General features: G+C 38.5%; 1 protein-coding gene across 12 annotated transcripts in view; it reads left to right on the top strand.

Moving 5' to 3' along the window:
* The window catches only part of MARCHF1 (membrane associated ring-CH-type finger 1), a 462,831-nt gene that overhangs the window by 355,643 nt on the left and 87,797 nt on the right, over nucleotides 1-19,391 (top strand). For all 12 annotated transcript variants that reach the window (XM_065596510.1, XM_065596507.1, XM_065596511.1 and 9 more), the window contains one exon: nucleotides 12,623-12,673. In XM_065596510.1, the coding sequence (XP_065452582.1) occupies nucleotides 12,623-12,673 (51 nt within the window). The remainder of the gene's footprint in view (nucleotides 1-12,622; nucleotides 12,674-19,391) is intronic.

Genomic DNA, 19,391 nt, shown 5'->3' with positions numbered 1-19,391 from the left:
ATCCTGACTCTGGCAGGGAGCAGGTCAAACAGTCTCTGCACTCCCCAAAATGCAAGAGATTTTTTTTGAGAGAGGCCCATGCACAGCTGTGCAAGGTGTGTGTGTAGAGAGATTGTTGCTCGCTCTTCTACCCTCATACATGGGTCTCTTGCAATCCTAGCCTTTGATATCTTCCCTTGGTTTTATTCCTATAATGTCATACCCATAAGCATTGTGTAATGCTAGTAATTGTTTTCCAATAAAGCTTCTGATAGGCTTTTTATCTTGGGATCACTCAAAAATACTTAGTCACATGACATGTAATTAATATCATGTCTGTGTATTGGACTTAGTCAGTAATTCTCCTTGAAACTGTATATTCATTTTGCTTGGAGTTTTGATAAGGACTGCTACAAAATTCCCACATGGATAAAACACAACAAAGCAAAAAAAGGCTCTTGCTGTAGCACATCTGATTTGATTTTTTTTTTTTTTTGGACAGTCATGTCTATTTCACTTTAAAGCATACCTGAAACCTCCCCATTATGTGCTCTATGTGATTTTTTTACCTGATTATATCATGGAAAAGCAACCACTAATGTTTCAACATTCACTAATGGATAATTTATTTTGTTTTTAAGTCAAGGATATATTTATTCTGTTTTGAATGCAGTTTCTGACCTTGTGCGTCAGAGTAATGCAAGGATAGTAACCGAATACGGTAGCGTGAAAATTGTACTTGTAATTGCAGGCAAAAGCATTACTGTGAAACCCTCACACTGTAACAGTACGTACACTATTGACTCAGTTTGGCCTGTGAGGTAAATTGCTCCAAGTCTCATTACATTGCAATTAGCAGTTTCAAATCAGAAAGATATTGGGTCACATTCTGATCATCTTTGTTGATTGGCACCCTTCTTTACAAAGTTATCCATTGACTTCAGTAGAACTGTTTGTGAAGAAAGGTACTATTCAATGGAAGAGTATCAGGATCTGGCCCACTATTTGAGTTGGTGTAATGATAAATAGCATCAAAAAGTGCTCTATTAATTTGGCACTAGTTTTCCCTTCACTAGTGGGAGTGTAGATTTACTTGTTGAGTAAATGCTGAGAAGAAATCATTTCCCTGAAATGGCTATCTGCAGAATACAACACTGGTAGGTGTGGAATGAGATCTGTCTATCAGCTGCAGATATTGCCATAAAATTGTCTTCCTTGCACTGTGACAAATCCTGTGGCTCCATCGGCCTCAAGAGAGGAATGGTCAGGGACTGGAGAGTCTCTTCATGTGTCGCACAACCATAAACAAGCCCATATTTATGGCATTTGTTGGAAATTTTCATAACTATGTACCAAGCATATTGATACTATGCCGTAGCGTTCAGCTTGTGTAACGGGGAAGGAGTCCAAAGAATCCTGCTCTGGAATTTTTTGAAAAATATCTGCCATTTGATGCAGCTTGGTTCATACCAAACGGAAAAATATTTACTCTTCAATCTCTTGATGCGTACCAAGTGATACAGACTAACACAGCTGCTACTCTGAAACCTGTCATTATGCAAGGCACTGCATTTAGCCCTATGGAGTGGAAATCCATCAACCTCCTCAATATTTATTCCACTCTATATGCATCCGAAGAAGTGGGCTTTAGCCCACGAAAGCTTATGCTCTAATAAATTTGTTAGTCTCTAAGGTGCCACAAGTACTCCTGTTCTTTTTACTAGATAAGATGAGAGGAAAGCAAGGAAACCACTCCATTTGCTCTTTCGGTTTTATTAAACTTTTAACACATCAGGTTCCTGAGATTCCTCCTTCAGCTCATCCCTGAATCTACCAACTTTATTTAGATTCACAGGAATGCACTACTCACACACTGCAAGAGTGCACCAGAAAAGTGTTGTAGGTGTATTCTTTCAACACACAAATGGAGCTGGCAGGGTAAAGTGGAGGGTCTAAATTGTACCATGTAAGGGCCTGTGAGCTAAAGTAAAGCAATCCTGCTGTTTCATTTTTTGTGTTGCTGAGGCAGACCGGTTCCGAGCTGTAATGTTATCTGTATTAGAGCTTTCATTTTGGATGGCTAATATTTCTTGTATGTAAATGGGACCTTAAAAAGTTATTTTAGGCAGTCAATATCATTATTTATTATTTTTTGGTGCTGACTATTTGCTGAGTGCTGTACAGAAGAAAAAAAAAGGCAAATAGCCTTATACAGAATGACAGTATTTTATAGTTGTAGCCCAATGCACTTTAATATTGCTGTTGGAAGCTGTAGTATTTTGAGATACTATTTTAAAATATTATACTTTTTTTTGTAAGACACTTCAGATAAATTGACTAACCCAATCCTAACCCGCTAATTGAACCAACCTATGAGGTTTGAAAAAAGCTTAGTTTTAAGTTTTATTTTCACTGTTTTTACTGTCGTTTTTATTGGGGTTGAAAGTGAAAATACCAACAATCTTTTGTGAAAGGTTATCCTTAGACAAATCCTGTTGTTGCTGTAAATCTCCCATGAAGGCCTGGTCTTTTGAGATTTCCAACATCCGTTCTAGATCAGTTTCAAATAAGTTCAGGCTTCATAAAAACATGAAAAAGTTAGATGTTTATATCCAAACTGAACTTCTAAAATTGTAGGTAATAATTAGTGGTGAATGAACCTCTAAAATTTTGAAGTCAGAAAATTGTGTGTTTGTGTCATATATGAAAAAGTAAAAGAGAACTTTTTCTGCTTCTGCTGTTAAGATTCATTGAGGTGTAAATGATTTTGAAATGATGCATGGTGATTTAGGGTCATGGTGCATGTGAACAATAGATAATTATAGGACTTGTATTGCTTAGTAAGCAAAATACTGAATAGTCACAGAAAACACTTCCTTTAAAAACTAACAGACTAAACATACAACATTTTTCATGGTCATGATTCTTTATACTCTTTACCTTCTTGATCTCTCAGCACTCTGGTGCACTCCTGGGCCAAAGTTGCCCACTTCAGAGCCTTTTAGAAATCTCTGTTCACTCTGACATCCTTCAATATGGCTCCTACAGCTGCTGGACCAACCTCTTCCCCCCTCCCCTCCCCCCCCAGCGGATGGAAAAATTCCCTAGTTTTCTGGTGCATTTTGGATGTGTGAAACAGTCTATGGTGCTCCTGCTGGCAGGTCATCTTCTCAGTTTCTTCTTTAGCACAGATGCATTTGACCCTCACTTCTTTTCCTATACCAATAACTAGAAAGGAGCTAAGGTCCTGACAGATATAGGCCAACTAGTTCACCCTCAGATGAGGCCTTGAAATGGCTTGTGGACCTAGAACTGCATCTCTAGAATGTTACTGTGCAGGTGCCGCGCGTGCGGGAGAGCCTTGTTCAGACTGCAGATCCAGTGCTGTCTGTAACTACACTTCTTTTATCTTTATCTCTAAGCAGAACTTTCATTACAAGTCATTTAAAAAGTATATTTAACATCATTCTAGGGCATGTGTATCAGTTTCCTCCATCTTAACAAGTTCAAGTGCTGAGAATTTGTTCTCACTCCACCAGTACTTCACACAGCTTTGAAAATGCACTCTACTTTACTATTTTTATCTACTGAGGTGAAGACCTCAAACATCTAGAGAGTTCTTTCTTGCTATCATGCCTTCTCTTTACAAGACAATGAGCCTAAGTGGAGTCCTCAACTTTTCCCCCACAATTTAAAATTTTCCTCATGTATCCTCATTACCTGGTGTATCATGGTGGGGAATGCAACTTTCCCACTGGGAAGTTATATCTATCTGTGGTGGTAACAAAATCCTGGACACTGCCACTATCAAGAGAAGATGGATGAGCCCATTCAGTGCTTTCATGAATATTGCTGCATGAATTTCCTAGCAGAAATACTGAACTATTTTCCCAACTTGATCAGCCCAGAGAGCAATCATTTTAGAGTATTTTCAATGAAGTTCTCTGCAGCTCAGTCTGTTGCCACTAGAATGATCTCACTAAGGATTCCTTAAGCTAATATTTGCTTTAATAACTCAGGTTTGTAAATGTTAGAAATTAAAACAGTTATTTGAGTTACTATATTTTAAAGTCTCCATTTTTATTTTTAATTGGAGCAAATGTTGCCAAATATTCACAAAGCATATGCTATCTTACCTGGTGGTCAAAGATCTGTCCATTCTTTTGGACTCAAGATATCGAAAGAGAGAATATTCAGAAGATATGCTCAGCCTTATTTTATTAATTGTACTTTGGTAGGTTATTTCAAATGTAAGAATAATTCAAAAGAGCTTAAAGAATACTCATTAATTCCTGTTCCTTGTGTTAAGACCTTTGTGTTTCTCAGGTCTAAGTAATTTCCACTATGAATAAATTTCAGTATGTTCAAATTTATGCAACTGAAATGTTAGAAAATAACATTAACTCTCCAAAGCCTTGGGACTTGCTATACTTTTCTCTACTGCAAAATCTTATCCTTCCCTTTGTGAGATGGCATCAACCTTCCTTTCTGTCCTCTTTTTTGAAGACGGATAATAGTAAGTTAAAACAAAAAACAGTCACACTAAAAAGCATTTTTCAGTCGTGTGTGTGGTTTCCCCATAATATAACAACTACATTTAACATAAAATAATTTAAACAATGCTTAATGAGAAATGGTGTCCTTGAGAGACACCAAAACCATATATTCAGAGTGTTGTCAGAGGCTACCGGTGTGGTGCTCTGCTTTCTCCTATGTTGATATCACTTGGCTGCGTGCGTGTGTCCTCTCTGTGTGCTGCCCCAGCTCTGCGCAGATAGCTGACCCAGCAGACCCGAAGAGAACCCGCAGTGACCACAGAGTCTAGTAAGATGCAAAGTCACGTTGACCAGGTTTATTGCGACCTCGGACACAGTTGCAGTTCCCCGTAGATTACTTAGTCTACTGGGCATACTACAAGAAAGTGCCTCTTGGCAATGGACCCGGCTCAGTCAGTGGCGGGACTTTCCACTGCCTCCTCGGCCAGACAAAGACACCACTCAGCGATGCATTCTTATACACAGATACAAACAAGTTACACATCACTCCTGATGTATTGAGATGCAACCCCTCTACGTAGCAAGGTACAACCCCTCTATGTAGCAGCCTCTCACCTTGTACATGTTGGTTCGATCAAAACAACTCTATCCATCATTTTACCCTTTTGCCTCATTTTTGCAGAAAAAAGCACAAAGTGAGTTTTTGGATTCTTTGCATCGCCTACTGAACCTCACTAGATTTGTTCTTTTGCATATCTTCCAGTGGCACCTGGACATAATGAAATTCCTCATGTTCATCTCATCACATGGTATTTCTTCATGGACATGTTGTCTCCAGAATTACTTACAGGCCTTGATAAGTAACAAGTGGCACCTGTATACGTGAATATCATACTATTACTTAGTTTTTATGAGTTGGTCTTTACATATTCAGAGTGATTTCACCAAGACTAATTAATTGTCGCAATGCCCCTGTGAAATAGCAATAATAGGTAAGTATGTGTTTGCATCACCTTAAAAATGGGGATGATACTAATTAATAAGTTAAATGACTGAGACTATGATGCAAATAAATAGCATGTCTGGGATTAAACTCAGAAATTCATGGCCTCTTAGCCTCACAGTCAGCCCACTAGACCATGATGTAAGATGCAAAAGATTGAGAACAGTGACATCTCAATGTACCGAAGAGAGGAGATATTGCAGTCCTGTATGGTCCTTTGGATTGTGCTGTATAGTATTGCATGACTAGAGCTGGTTGAAAATTTTCCAGTATAGTATCGTTCCGTCGGAAAATGCCATTTCCTTATTGAAACATGGGAATGTATCAATTTAGACTTTTTTCATTTAGAAAAAATGGGGCATGAGGGTAGGGGAAAGAAGTATTTTGATAAGGCTGAAACAATCCCCCTCAACATTTTTGCAATGGCACATTTAGATTTTTTTGTTTCAAAACAACTTTTGCTTTTGAACGTTTTTATTTTACACAATAAAAACGTAAAAAGTCTAAATTAAAACAAAACATTTTAATTTTATCTAGATGAAATATTCTGATTGACCCAAACCAATTTTCTCCAAAATTTCGTTTTTCAGAAAATTTCTAAATTCTTTCCTCTAATTCAGAATTAAAACAAATGTCAAAACAATTGAATTTGCCACAAAATGGAAATTTCAGGTCCCTCACAGCTCTAGTGTTGACTCTTATTTCATTCAATTAAATAATCATATCTTTGAAGATTGTGGCGACTCAGCTACAAATTTCTTAGTTTATTAGTACTGCTATGCTGGGAATTAGGTGAAGTTGGTAACCATAATAGCTGCCCTTCATTAAGGATAAATGTAAGAAGCAGTTAGGCTGCTTTTGATGTAAAATAGTTGAAACAATAGGAGCCACGGCCCAAAACACAGGCCACCTGCAAGGCCAGTCAAGTGCTGAGCTCTGTGGGCAGAGGACTGAATGCAAATGCAGAGGGCTGAGTATTGTTTTTGGTGGAGCTGTGTGTGTAAGAGAACAGATGTAGCTAGAAACACCACAAAAGTGGACAGAGAAGGCAGCAGAAAGCCAAGGACAGCCAAAGAAGCACTTGTAGAGTGACCCTGAGAGAAAGCTAAGAGAGAGAGGCTTCCTGGCTATAGTGCTGGCTAGAAAAAAGAGGCTTGGGAATGTTGAGCAAGGAAACAGTCTTCTGTTTGGTTCCTGCTGTGTTCAAAGAAACAGGACTTTATTTACATTGTTTGTAAATAAACAGGAATGAATCAAAGCAACTCTACCATCAATTTCTCTTCCTATGGGAAACAAGCCGCAAGACCCTCAATGTTTGCTGACTGGTTGGTAGAATGGTGGTGTTGTCCTAAGAGAAAAGAGGTAGGTATGTGAGGAAAGATTAAGAGATCTATATTAGCTATGCTGAACTTGAGCTGATGGCTAGACATCTATGAGAAGATGTCAGAGAGACAAGCTGAGATTTCAATTTGGACAGAAGGAGACCGGTCTAGAGTAGAGAGGTAGATCTGTGATTCATGTGCATAGAAATGGTAATTGAACTTATATTTGTGGATGAGATTACCCAGTGATAATATGTAAAGAAAGAAGAGAGAGACCAAGGACAGAGCCCTAGGGAGCGCTAACAGAAAGCTGGAAGGGGTATAAGGAGGATCCTCTGAAGGAGGAAGAAGCAATTAGAGAATCCAGAGAGGACTGAAGTCATGGGATGACAAGAATTTCAAGAAGAGGAGCATGGTCAGTGGTGTCAAAAGTGGTTGACAGCTCAAGGAGGATGAGGATGGTGTACTGGTTCTCAGCTATAACTACAAAGAAGTCATTAAAGACTTTGGTGAGAGTGATTTCACTGGAGTGCAAAGTGGAAGAAGCTGGATTGGAGAGGGTCTAGAATGGAATTGGAGGAGTGGAACTCCAAGAAGAAACATAGGGCCACAGTTTCCTTAAAACCTGTTGACTGGCTTACTGTATAAAATATCACTGTAAAGGCTTACTATTAAATTACCACTACAAGGAATTCAGTATAATTTACCATTGGTGTTATGGAATAATAAAATATCTTAAATGCTGCTGTATGGAACTTTTTACTGTAGGTCTCTCCAGACATAGTGTTGTGGTTTTGTAATTGATATAATATGCTTTAAAAGAATTTTGTTTTGAACTTTTTAAAATGCAAGCGAACAAGTTTACACCTTTTAAAGCACTTTACAGACATTAACTAATTCATGCTATGAAGTCTTATAAAATTGTCAAGTATTAATGCTGGTTTTTATTGCAAAAGACCTATTAGGAAGAACATGATAATACACTTTCCTGATATATGAAAATAAGAATAAAAATAGAGAAGATATGGTTGTTATAAAAATAAAAAAGAACATATGGTTGTTTCTTTTACAATAGCTTTTAAATGTAAAATGATATCAAGTGTGCAGAAAAACACAGCCTGTTTTTCAGCAAAAGTGACTCTTCCTTGAAAGGGAATAAGTTCTTCAACAAGAAAACGTATTTCAAGAAACTAAACCATTGATTTTGAAATTCAGCTTCAAAATTACATATGGTGTTACACCAGGAGTCATTTAAGGGCAAATTTCTATAGTCATCACTTCATTGCAGCTCTGTTATTATGCTCTCCCTATTAGCACACACCACCTAATTTAATGTGGTCTTGAGTTAAGAACTCTGCCTTTAATCTACATAATCTCAACCATCTTAACTTTTATTCTATTTAATTTTATTTTGGTGTGCTTCTGGATAACTAGATGTTTCTTTGAAATAACTGATTTGCTCAAAGTCTCTCTTCTCTTCTTTCTCTTCATGCATGCAGCAGTAAGGTAGACCTGGAGTTTTCAAGGATGGATGATTTAGTGGTTGAGTTGATGGTTTTCAAGGAGTGGATGACAGTAGATTTCAGGCATAGGAATCCTTGTCTCTTTAGGGGAAATGAAGGAGTGGTACTCACTTTTGTAAGATTTGCAAGAGGGAGCCTTGCTGTGATGCACCTTAGAAGCGACTCACATGAAAGAAGTACAAAGTTCTAGTCAAGAGACAGATCTTTAAACAGAGTCTGTAATTTGCGCCTCCATTTTGTATATGTCATTGTTGGTGCATAAGCTTTTGCACAATCCCAGAATGCTAGTTGTGCTCTCAGACCTGGTAGTTCAAAATATAAATACTAGTTTGATTGCGGATTTGCTGTGTGAGTGCATAAATGTGAATTTTAGGGCTTACAGAACTTGTGAATGTAACCCATTATTTCATTGCATCTTGCATCCCCGTCTCGTGGCAGGTCCACATGAAAGAAACAGAGCCTACTACTGCTACCAGATAATATAATATTCACCAAATGATAGGTCCTGATGAACCAGTGGATTGCAGGAAGATTCTAGATGGGTCGCCATATTTCAGGATTTATTTAAATGGGTGCTGGGAGGTGACAGCAATTCTCAATATAACAGACTGGTTTTCCTTAAACAGCACAGTGATTTGCTTCCTGGTTCTAAATTTACATATTTCCATTTTAATTGGGTTTTTAAGAATACGTAAGCATACCAAAGTGTTCAAGGTCAGCTGTTATTCAATCGTCAGAGTAGAACTCAACACTTTTTGCATATAGGGTGTCCGTTTCCAACTTTCACTTCAGAGTAATTGCATAACGTTGGCATCAGAAATTAAATTATGAGCTGGTTATCTGCGGCTATCTCCTAAGAAACTTTTCAAAGCTGTTGAAAAATTAAAGTAACTCTCATATAATAACATTAACAACTGTCTCATATCAGCATAACACTTGTGACGTTGTAGAATACGCCTGATATTTACGTTAGAAACAGCAACGTAGTTATAGACAAGCATCAATGTATACATGCTTCAAGTAAAGAATCCAGTGGAACAAACAGTGAACAAAGAGTGAAAGTGCCAAAATCTGTGATCAAGAAGTATGATGAGAATTCTTGAAAATTTGATTTTGGATTTGTAGGTCCCAGAGAAAATCAAAAACCACAGTGCCTGGCTTGTTCTGAGGCATTAACAAATGAATCCATGTAGCCATCGAAATTGCAGCAGCATCTGAACACCAGATATCCTTATTTAATTGATAAACTGGTAAATTGCATTTTACGAATAAACAGCAAGAAAAAAATGCAACAACAAATTTGCTTATGTAAAGGTGCAACAGTGTCAGAAGCACCATTGCGGGCATCCTATCTCAGATCATCGAGGATAATGAAAAATAAAACACCTCGCATGATTGGAGAACAACTTCTGCTTCCAGCAGCTATTGACCTGTGAAGTCATGATTGGTACTGAAGCTGCCTGAAAACTGGAAACTATCCCACTGCCTGACAACACTGTACACAGAAGAATTTAAGATATAGCTTCTGATATCAAAACACAGGTCTTTGAGAAATTAAGGCTAGGGATACATGCACACTACAATTGGATGAGTCAACTAACATGGCTCAAAAAGCCAAGAAGTAGCATTTGTATGGTTTGTATGAGAGGGGGACTTTAATGGGGAAAAAATGCTTTTATTCAGAAAAATTCCAAGTCATGCAATGGGGGAGGAAATTTTTTAACTACTAAATGAATTTATAATTACCAACAATATAAATAGGAAAAACTGTGTGGGCATTTGTACAGATGGAGCTGCCACTATGAAACACTAAAGAAATTGTACTGAATGCTAACGCAATGTACTGCATTATCCACCGCGAAGCACTGGCAACAAAACAAATGGGTGCAGAATAGCATGAAGTTCTTAATAGTGCCATTACAATAGTAAACTTTGTCAAAGCAAACACTTGAATTCATGTTTACTTGCTATTTGTGTTCTATAATGGGCACAACTGATGATGCTGACCTGCTTCATTCACAAATGTGTTGGTTGTCTCACGGAAAAGTTTTGGAATGTGTTATAAAACTTAGAAACAAACGGCTGTAGTTTCTGTCAGGAGTTAACTCTGGTTTGGCAGATTGCTTCAGAAATGGTGCTTGGATGGCCAGATCTTGCAGATATCTTTAATGCAGTGTATGCCCTTAATTTATGTTTGCTGGGTAGTAATATCAATATTCTATTTTTGCAAGACAAATTGAAAGTTTTCCAGAGGAAACTTCACGTTTGTTAAATTCTAATTGAGAATGAAGTAACCGACGTTTCCACTTCTTTCAGAAAACCTCAATAGTACTGACAACATGTTTGACAGCATCAAATAAAACACACTTATTAGTACTTCACCAAAAATATTCATGTTACTTCCCCAAATTGAAATCTGACTGGATTGGGGGCCCAATTTACAGTAAATTCAGAAAATCTGCATTCTCTGGAGAGCAAAGAAAAGAATGAGTTCATTTAATTCTCATGCGTTAGTTTTCTGAAGATGAGATTTCCTTCCCAGTCATTGGAAACTTTGTTTGGGGATTAAATGTGAGTACCCTGCATTGTCAGAAAAAGCTTTTACCATTTTGCACCACCTACCTGTGTGAAAAACAGCTTTTCCATGCTGACAGCAATTAAGACCAAACAATGCAACAAGTTTCTTGTTGAAAATTATTTCAGACTTTTAAAATAGGGTAGAAAATATAACCTGAAAAATATAATGTGAAAAAAATACATATTTTATGGAGGTCATAATCTGTTTTTTTTATCAACCCAGATGGTGGATTCAAATGCTGGTGTGATTCTGGTAGCTATTACTTCCCAGAAGAGCTGAATTTTGAACCTGGCACTATTTATGTAGGTTTTCATAGTGTTTACTCTAGGAATTTTTTTTTTTTTAATATACAGTCTCAAACATCAGTTTTATATCCATGCCAAATGTATTATGGACTCTCTGGGCCTACATTCAAGGTACCCCACTTAAACCTCTAAATGGCATGCAGGAAATTATGGGCCTGAACAGAGACCTTCCTCCCCAACAGTGGGGAATTGCCAGTGCAGAGGGGATTGAATCCGGGACCTTAAGTGCTAAAAACACAAAACTAAATCACTTGAGCTAAAGGAGCATCTGTTAGCTCAGCAGTTCCCAAACTTTTTATTCAGGTGACGCCAGGGCCGGCTCCAGGGTTTTGGCCGCCCCAAGCAGCCAAAAAAAAAAGCCGCAATCGCAATCTGTGGCAACAATTCGGCGGGAGGTCCTTTGCTCCGAGCGGGAGTGAGGGACCATCCGCCGAATTGCCGCCGAATACCTGGACATGCCGCCCCTCTCCGGAGCGGCCGCCCCAAGCACCTGCTTGCCAGGCTGGTGCCTGGAGCCGGCCCTGGGTGACCCACCAACTGTAACTGCAACAGCAATATTTATTTTGTATTAACTTCACAAAAACATTACTGTCTCCAACATACAACAGTGAAATAATAGGTGCAGTGAATGGATGAGCTCTATGCTTCAAAATAAAATTCTTAGAAAAGGGAGATCCAGATTTGAGAAGGCATCTTTTATCAGACTAAGTTAAGCTGATACAAGAGTGGCAGAAGTATTATTGCTGAATAGTTAATTGAACCAATGGAGCCCTTTTTCTGTGAATTGTCTGCAAACACAATTTGATTTATTAGTAATCATTCAACAAACACTTTATGCTAGTATATTTAAGCATATATAATATTTGTGAGCTATTTACTGTGACTGTCTCTGACAAGTCACAATTTGTTGTTCACAGTGTGTGATTGGTCACTTAAGCTACATTTTGTTGCCATTTGTTCTCCATAAATGGATGATTGAAATTTCATGAACAGAGATCAGTGGGAATATTGAATTCCTATATTTGTGTACAACGTATCTTTGTTTACATGCGGATAGGGGTGTTCACATCAAGCACTTCCCAACATTAATGCATATTCAAACCTCTTCGCTCAAGTGTTCATGGAAAAACAAACAAAAAGAGGCCACATTGAACAGCAATTCAGAATTCAAATTAATGTATCCACTGTATTTTTTTATAGCATGCTCGTTTTTTCTTAGCATGCACAGTATGAGCAATTTTGGCAGCCAGTTGCTGAGCTGCTGGAGAGTATACGACGTGTGGACTAACACACAAGTGTATGCACAGAACTCAGTATGTTCACAGTCAAGATTAAAGAGTTCAGTTTCTTCTCAGTCTGAGCTCGTAGGGTCTAGGTTACACCTAATTCAGTAATTCGTCCAATTTTGTTTTCCAGAATGACAAATCCCCAGGACGCTCTACAAGTCGATCAAGTAACATTTCAAAGGTAAGTGGAATATGTTAACTTATTTACTTTTATATAGAATTCCAAGTCATAGCAATTTATTAAGTGTAATGCAGTACTTTATTCCGTTACCCAGATACCATATTTTGACATTTTCTTTGTATTCACCAGTTTGTAATTTTAGGCTGCTGCTCTTTCATTTCAATGTAAAACATGTTAAAATACATAACAATCTTTTTTCCCCACTCAGCATAATACCTTTGGGAAATATGCTGTCATCTTTGGTCTAAGGCAGAATTATTTCTTACTCAGTTCTGGAATGATGGCACCATAGTTTGCAATATGTTGCAGTTATGATTGTATCAGCATTTGCTATCGGAGTCCCATCTACAGGGATTTACAACTAGTACATTTACACCAAAAATAGGCCAGTGGTAGAATCTCAGATCCCTTTCAGTTTCTTCAGGACAGTAAGAGAGTGTCTGTTTCAGACTTGGATCCATGGATTTAACCAACTCTTATGGTTTTGGTTCAAATGTGGCTGAAATGTCAAGTCCAAAATGGCAGAAAACAGAGTTAAAAACTGAAATCTCACGAGAGCAGTTCCAAAGGTTTTGGCACTATAGAAGCCAAATCCAAATACTAGCCATAATCTAATTTCAAACTCCATCCTATACCTGATCCAGATCTGAACATTGTCTTCAGGCCTTCTCTAACAAAAATGTCTGGTGCGCTGGACCCTGCAATAAAAGGTTTTATCCCCATAGCAACATTTGATTTGAAAATGCTCACTCTAGTAATTTTTAAGTTACATGACAGCAGTTCAAAGTTTAAAAAGGTGTTCTGCTCTTGTATAACAAAACTATGGCTTTGATAAAACCACTGTAGTGTATAGTATGATCTAGTCTCTTGTTTCTTTCAGGATTTTTTGTAATGACTCTATGATGTCAAATTCCTCTTTTAGTGAGTTTAATGATAGATTTATAGGAAATTCAAAATTCAGCCTCAAACTCTAAGTCTTAACTTAGTCTGTCATGCCTTTATCTCATACCATTGGCTAAAAGAAAGGACCGGTGTTGAATTGTAGAAAGGGTTCTGAGAGGCTTAATCAATGCTTGTAAAATGCTTTGAGATCCTCAGATGAAAGGGGCTATAGAAATGCAAAGTATTAATAATAATTAAGAAGAAGAATGAGCTCAGGTACCTCTCATGATAGGAGACTGAACTAAATAACAGATACCCTTAGTTCTGGCAGTGAAATTACAATTATGTATGTTTGGTCCTAACTCTGAATTCCTCACGTTTTAATTTTTGACAAATGCTTAAAATTATCAAGTATCTGAAGAAGTGGGTATTCACCCACGAAAGCTCATGCTCCAATACGTCTGTTAGTCTATAAGGTGCCACAGGACTCTTTGCTGCTCTTAATATTATGTAAATGTAGTGTTATGTGTGTGAATATTAATAGTGTCATTATAGATGGGCCCAAACTGATACCCCAGATGCAAAGACTCTTGAACTTTTGGGAAAGTTTTGATTCAAACTTCACTCTACTATATGCTGAACTAAACTCAAAACCCTAATACTCCCAGACTTTGGGAGGACCCAGTGCCTCCTTAATTTTGAATCTGGTTACTTATAATAACTAAATCTATAACGATTTACAATACATAGTTGTCTGTTTTTCTAACAGTGTCAAAGTACATGAATTACTTGTAAATTATGACAAAGCCACAGCATCAGCGGTTCATAAATAATCAGTAAGGGACTGTAGAAATATATTCAGTGTGTGTTAAGGCAGAACATATCCACTACTAACATTTCTCTTAAAGTGACCTCTGTGGAGACCAGTTTTTCTGGATGATACTCTTTAAATATGATGTGTACAGCTTACAAATTAGCTATTGCAATGCAAAATTATCCAGACTTGCCCTTTCTTAGGCTGTCTCCTGCTCATCTGTAGTATGATGTCATTCCATTTGACCAGCTACATTATATATTCCACTAATAGGGAATATGCTGGAGTATACTTGACAGGGGATCCAATGTTTCCAATTAATTTTCTGCTCCGGAAAACATTTTTTAAAAAGAAAATACATGGCTTTAGATTAATATAGTGTGGTACAAAACCTGATCTAATTGAAATGATTCCCAAAACGGCATAGTTGTACAGCATATTTTTTCCCAGAGCAACATTAAAAAACCAAGACTATTCTCATTAGAGGTGATCCTGCACCCATCAAAGTCAATTGCAAAGTTCCCATTGACTTCATTGGTGCAGGACCAGACTTTAAGTCTTTATCTAGTGATATGAAATACAATATCAAAGTATGTTGCTTTTATTCTACAGGTTTCTGTCTGTAGTATTTCTGTAGAAATGGGGGGGAGGAGAGAGGAGGAGATAGCTATATCCTATGGATCTGACCCAACGCCCAATGGAAAGATTCTCGCTGACATCAGTAGATTTTCGATCAGACCCTATTTGAGATTCAGTATATCAAAGATTTAGCAAATACAGATTCATATTTCATTTTCTGTGGACTGATCAAATAACTTCTTCAAACCTGAATCTATCTAGAAGTTGCCATGAATTGTTTTTTACATTGAAAGTATCTGCTGAAAAATAAAGTAAAGTAAATAAATAAATAAATCGTGATCGTGCTGGGAATGCTTAGTTGAGCCTCTGACTCCCCATAATAGGGGTAGTGTATTCAGTTGAATTAAAGGCAACATCTTGGTGATACACTAGTTTCATTGTATTGATTATGCATTTGGCAAAATATGTACATGTTCTGCTCATTTTGGATTATATGCTCTAAAAATAGCTGTGGAGACACATTGCAGCTTGGGCTGGCGCTCAGGCTCTAAAGCACAGTTTGGATGGTGGGGTTTGGGCTTTAGTGCCTGAGCTCCAGCCCAAACCATAATGTCTAAGCACCATCTTACACAGCTGTTTTTAGAGTGCTAGCATGAGCCTGCTAGCCTGTAGACCCAGGCTGGGAGGCCTGCCCGCAGATGCAGTATAGACATACACCTCAGGCCTGTAGCTATGTAGAACATGTGTAATTAGCTTAGTTAATCATGTACTTAAAAGTAACAATTCCATATTTTTTTTAATTCACCAAATTCTAATTTAAAAGAATATGGGAGAGAAGCAGAGAGAGTTACGGGACTTTGAAATATAAATAAATATTTCCCGTTAGAATATTTTCTCCTTATAATCCAAAGTGAGCTGAGTATATACATATTTTGCTTATTTTATATATGAATCCACAATAAGAATTTGCTCACTGAAGTATTTTAACCAAGCTATAGGAAAAAAGTTTTATTGATTAGAAGTTGATTTTTGTACTTGTGGTAATTCATGGTTTATACATAAATTAAAACAACAAAGGTGTCAATTTATGGGTGGTTGATAAAATCGTTATTGGGAACAGAGTCAATAAATGTAATGTGCACTTGTCTCTAAAGGTCACCTTAGAAAATGATGTAGATTTATTGCTGGTGAAAGGTGCCAATTTACACACCTAGTGAATGAAGTAATTTGATTAACTAGAGGGCAGCAGCAGGGCAAACTTCACACAAATGCTTGCCCAACAACATGCTCGGTGCTGTAGTATGTGGGACTTTTGCTATGGGCCAGAAATGGTAGTGGACCCTGAGGGTTGTGGGTGCAAGAGGGGACTGAGGTAGTCTCACCCACTTTTTCCACTTTCCATTAGAGCCTGCCACCTTTTAAGACTCTACAGCCTTCCACTCAGTCCTCCATTCCAGCTCCACCTTGCTCCTGTGGCCTTCCCCTCCATACTAGCAGCTGCTGTTATGTGCTAATCTGGCATTCACAGAAGGAGAGTTAATGAGGATGCCTGAAATGCAGGCACCACAGTAGTCTGTGGCAGCCAAAAAAGGAGTTACTACAGCTCCTACATCAGCCCAGCCAGATGTGTGAGGTTCCAGCTGGCTGAGGGAATACATAAAGTGTCCTGCACAATGAGTGACATTTAGCAGTCCTGAAACGGTTCAATTTAATAAGTGTTACATAGGAAGTAAAGAGATTTATTTTGTTTAATAAAAGGATACCAAATAGCAAAATGCTGTTCAGTTTCCTCCTTTGCTCATATTAGTAAGTTTTCCATGTCAAGAATATCCCATAATCGGAAATGGGGAACAAAAGCCCACTGTGGGCATGAAATGAAGGGCCAGATACTCAGCCAGTGTAAATTGGGATAGCTCCACTGAGTTGAATAAAGCTACACTGATGTATACTGTAGATATGGCCCGAACTGTTCAACTTTCTGATTCTTTTATAACTTCAGTGAGAGGTCTGGTGAAAGTTACAAGCTCTGTTCTACTTATTATGAACATTCATTTTGAAACAAGAAAGAGTCTCTAGTCTTTCAGTGTAGAGCATAACCCTCAAAATTTAAACCAGTCACTACAGGGGCACGTCCAGCTGTCCTTACTCAGGCGAAACTCCATTAATAATAGAATGTGCGATCTTTAACCTTGTGGCTCTCTGTTTAAATCTAGCTCATGTTGCTGACAACTTTTGGTTTCTCCCATCTATTCACTGTTCTCCATATTATATGAAGGTCCAATTCCAAGCACAAAACTACTTACCACAATAGGCACCTTTGTGGCAGGCTTACTAGAGTCCAAGGAGGGTTTTTTTTTTCCTATTGTCTCCCCAAAGTAAACCACAGCCACTGAGATGTAAACAAGGAAACTGTTGAGGAGGGGACAGAAAGATGTAGAAGACCTTTTTGTGTTCAGTTGAGGAATGATGATGATGTGCGATGCTAGACTTCAGGAGAGAAACAGTGGTGGAACTCTATCTGTGATCATTGAGAAGAGAAGCTGGTCTTTTATCCATTTAGGATCCAAGTCCCAGCATTTTATTTTGGCACTTCCCAGCCCAGGCTAATAAGTTCTATCATTAGATCGAGAGATAGGTATGTAATCTTTTTATTACAATATTTTAAATCAAACCTATGGAAATATCTCATTGTGTTTCAAAGATGAAAATTGTATTTTGGGTGAGGGAATTGGAGAGGAAAAGTCATTCTTATTTTCTCCCAACCATTTTGCTCATCCATCTGTTTTCTTCCCATGCTGATTTTTGTAAATCTGCCAAGGAGTGCTCTGGATGTAGCCACGGAGTTTAGCTTAAACTTGTGAAGTAATCTTCACATTACTTGGTGCACTCAGTCTGGAGAGGAAGAAATACTATCCTAAGCTTAGAAGGCAGCTCATCGTTAATATTTCTATTTCACATGGTCACCCACATTTCATACTCTTCTTGATTGTTGTTTGTTATCCTTTCTGACAGAAATGGATCATTAATGTGCAACAGTTGGCACTAACATTTTGAAAGATACTTCTATGACCCCAAACACTTAAGCATTAGGGCAAACAATGTGGGAGGGTCTGATTTTTGCAAAAGATTATTAAAAATCAAGTAGAGGATAATCTACGCATAGAACTAATGCTGTCTGTCTGCCGTAATCCTCCAGTTTCAGTCTGTAGGTTTGCACAGTATTGATTCCTGTGGTCAATTGTGGTTGGTTTCAGGGAAAATCCATTGAGCATGCTAGTTCACTTGCTGCAACTGTAATAGATTTGGCCTATCTTCTAGTGCCCTTCTCCTTTTGGACCAAGTTTTATCCTGTCATGCTTCTCAAGGAATCCTGGGAAACTATCTTCAGCTGGGGTAGTTCCTGTAATTGAGTCATCTTATAAAACACACTCCCACTCATTGATGTCTCTTATTGCAAAATCTGTGCAAGAATAGTCATCTCTTCCTGAGATCAGTCTCACACACCATAACAAGGTTTCCTGGCTCTTTCCTTAGAGCCTTAGCCCTCCAGGGCTCCCTTCTTGTCTGCCTTGTCTGTTTGGGTTTCTGGAGAAGTTGCTTTCAGCAGTAGCTCCAGTGGCAGTCCATTGCTAGGCACTTCCTCTATCAAATGTAATGTCCATTCTGATCAATTTCATGGCCATAGGATTTGAAAATTAATCAAGTTCACATTTTCAGATGTTTACATCCGAAATTTCAGGGTGTTGGAACCATGCAGGGTCTTGACTAGGGATATAAATATCTGTTAAAAAAGTTAACCAATTAAACAATTAAAATTATGTTGTTAATTGGTTAACCAATTAAAGGGAGAGGGGCTGGGGCTGCTTCGGCTAGCCCGTGTGGCCTGGGGCTGTTCTGGCCGGCTGGCCAGCGTGGCTGGGGGTTAACAGTTAGGGTCGGTTAACCGGTAAGACTAATGTTTACCAGTTAACCGTTTTTAGTATTTTACATCCCTAGTCCTGACCCAAAAGGGGGTTGTGGAGGGGTCACAAAGCTGCTGTTGGGAGAATGCTGGATTGCCACACTCACTTATGTGCTGCCTTCAGAGCTCAGCTCTGAAGGCAGCACCTCTGGAGCTTTCTGCAGCTGCAGGAGGTTTCTGGAGGTGGTGGTGGGTCTGATCTCCCCTGTGCTGCTGAGAGCGCTCCAGCCCAGAGGCTCCTAACTGCTAGTCCCTGCCGATCTGGGAGGAACAGGAGTTGCTCTTCCCCTGCACAGCTGCTCTCAGGGGGAAATTAGACCCACTTCTGGGTACTTTTCCCATGCTGCTGGGAGCAAGCACCCTGCTTCCAGAGCCTTTCCCTGCCACCTCCCCGCCCCGTCAGAGCCTTTAACTGCCATGTGTAGCTACACACTGCCGTGTGGTTGCAGCCTGCTTTTCACTGTCATGTACATGTACCCTAC

The sequence above is a fragment of the Chrysemys picta genome, chromosome 5 (genome assembly GCF_011386835.1).
Source record: "Chrysemys picta bellii isolate R12L10 chromosome 5, ASM1138683v2, whole genome shotgun sequence".
Classification (NCBI taxonomy): domain Eukaryota; kingdom Metazoa; phylum Chordata; order Testudines; family Emydidae; genus Chrysemys; species Chrysemys picta.
The sequence above is the reverse complement of the archived record's forward strand: the minus strand, read 5'-3'. Positions and strand labels throughout refer to the sequence as shown.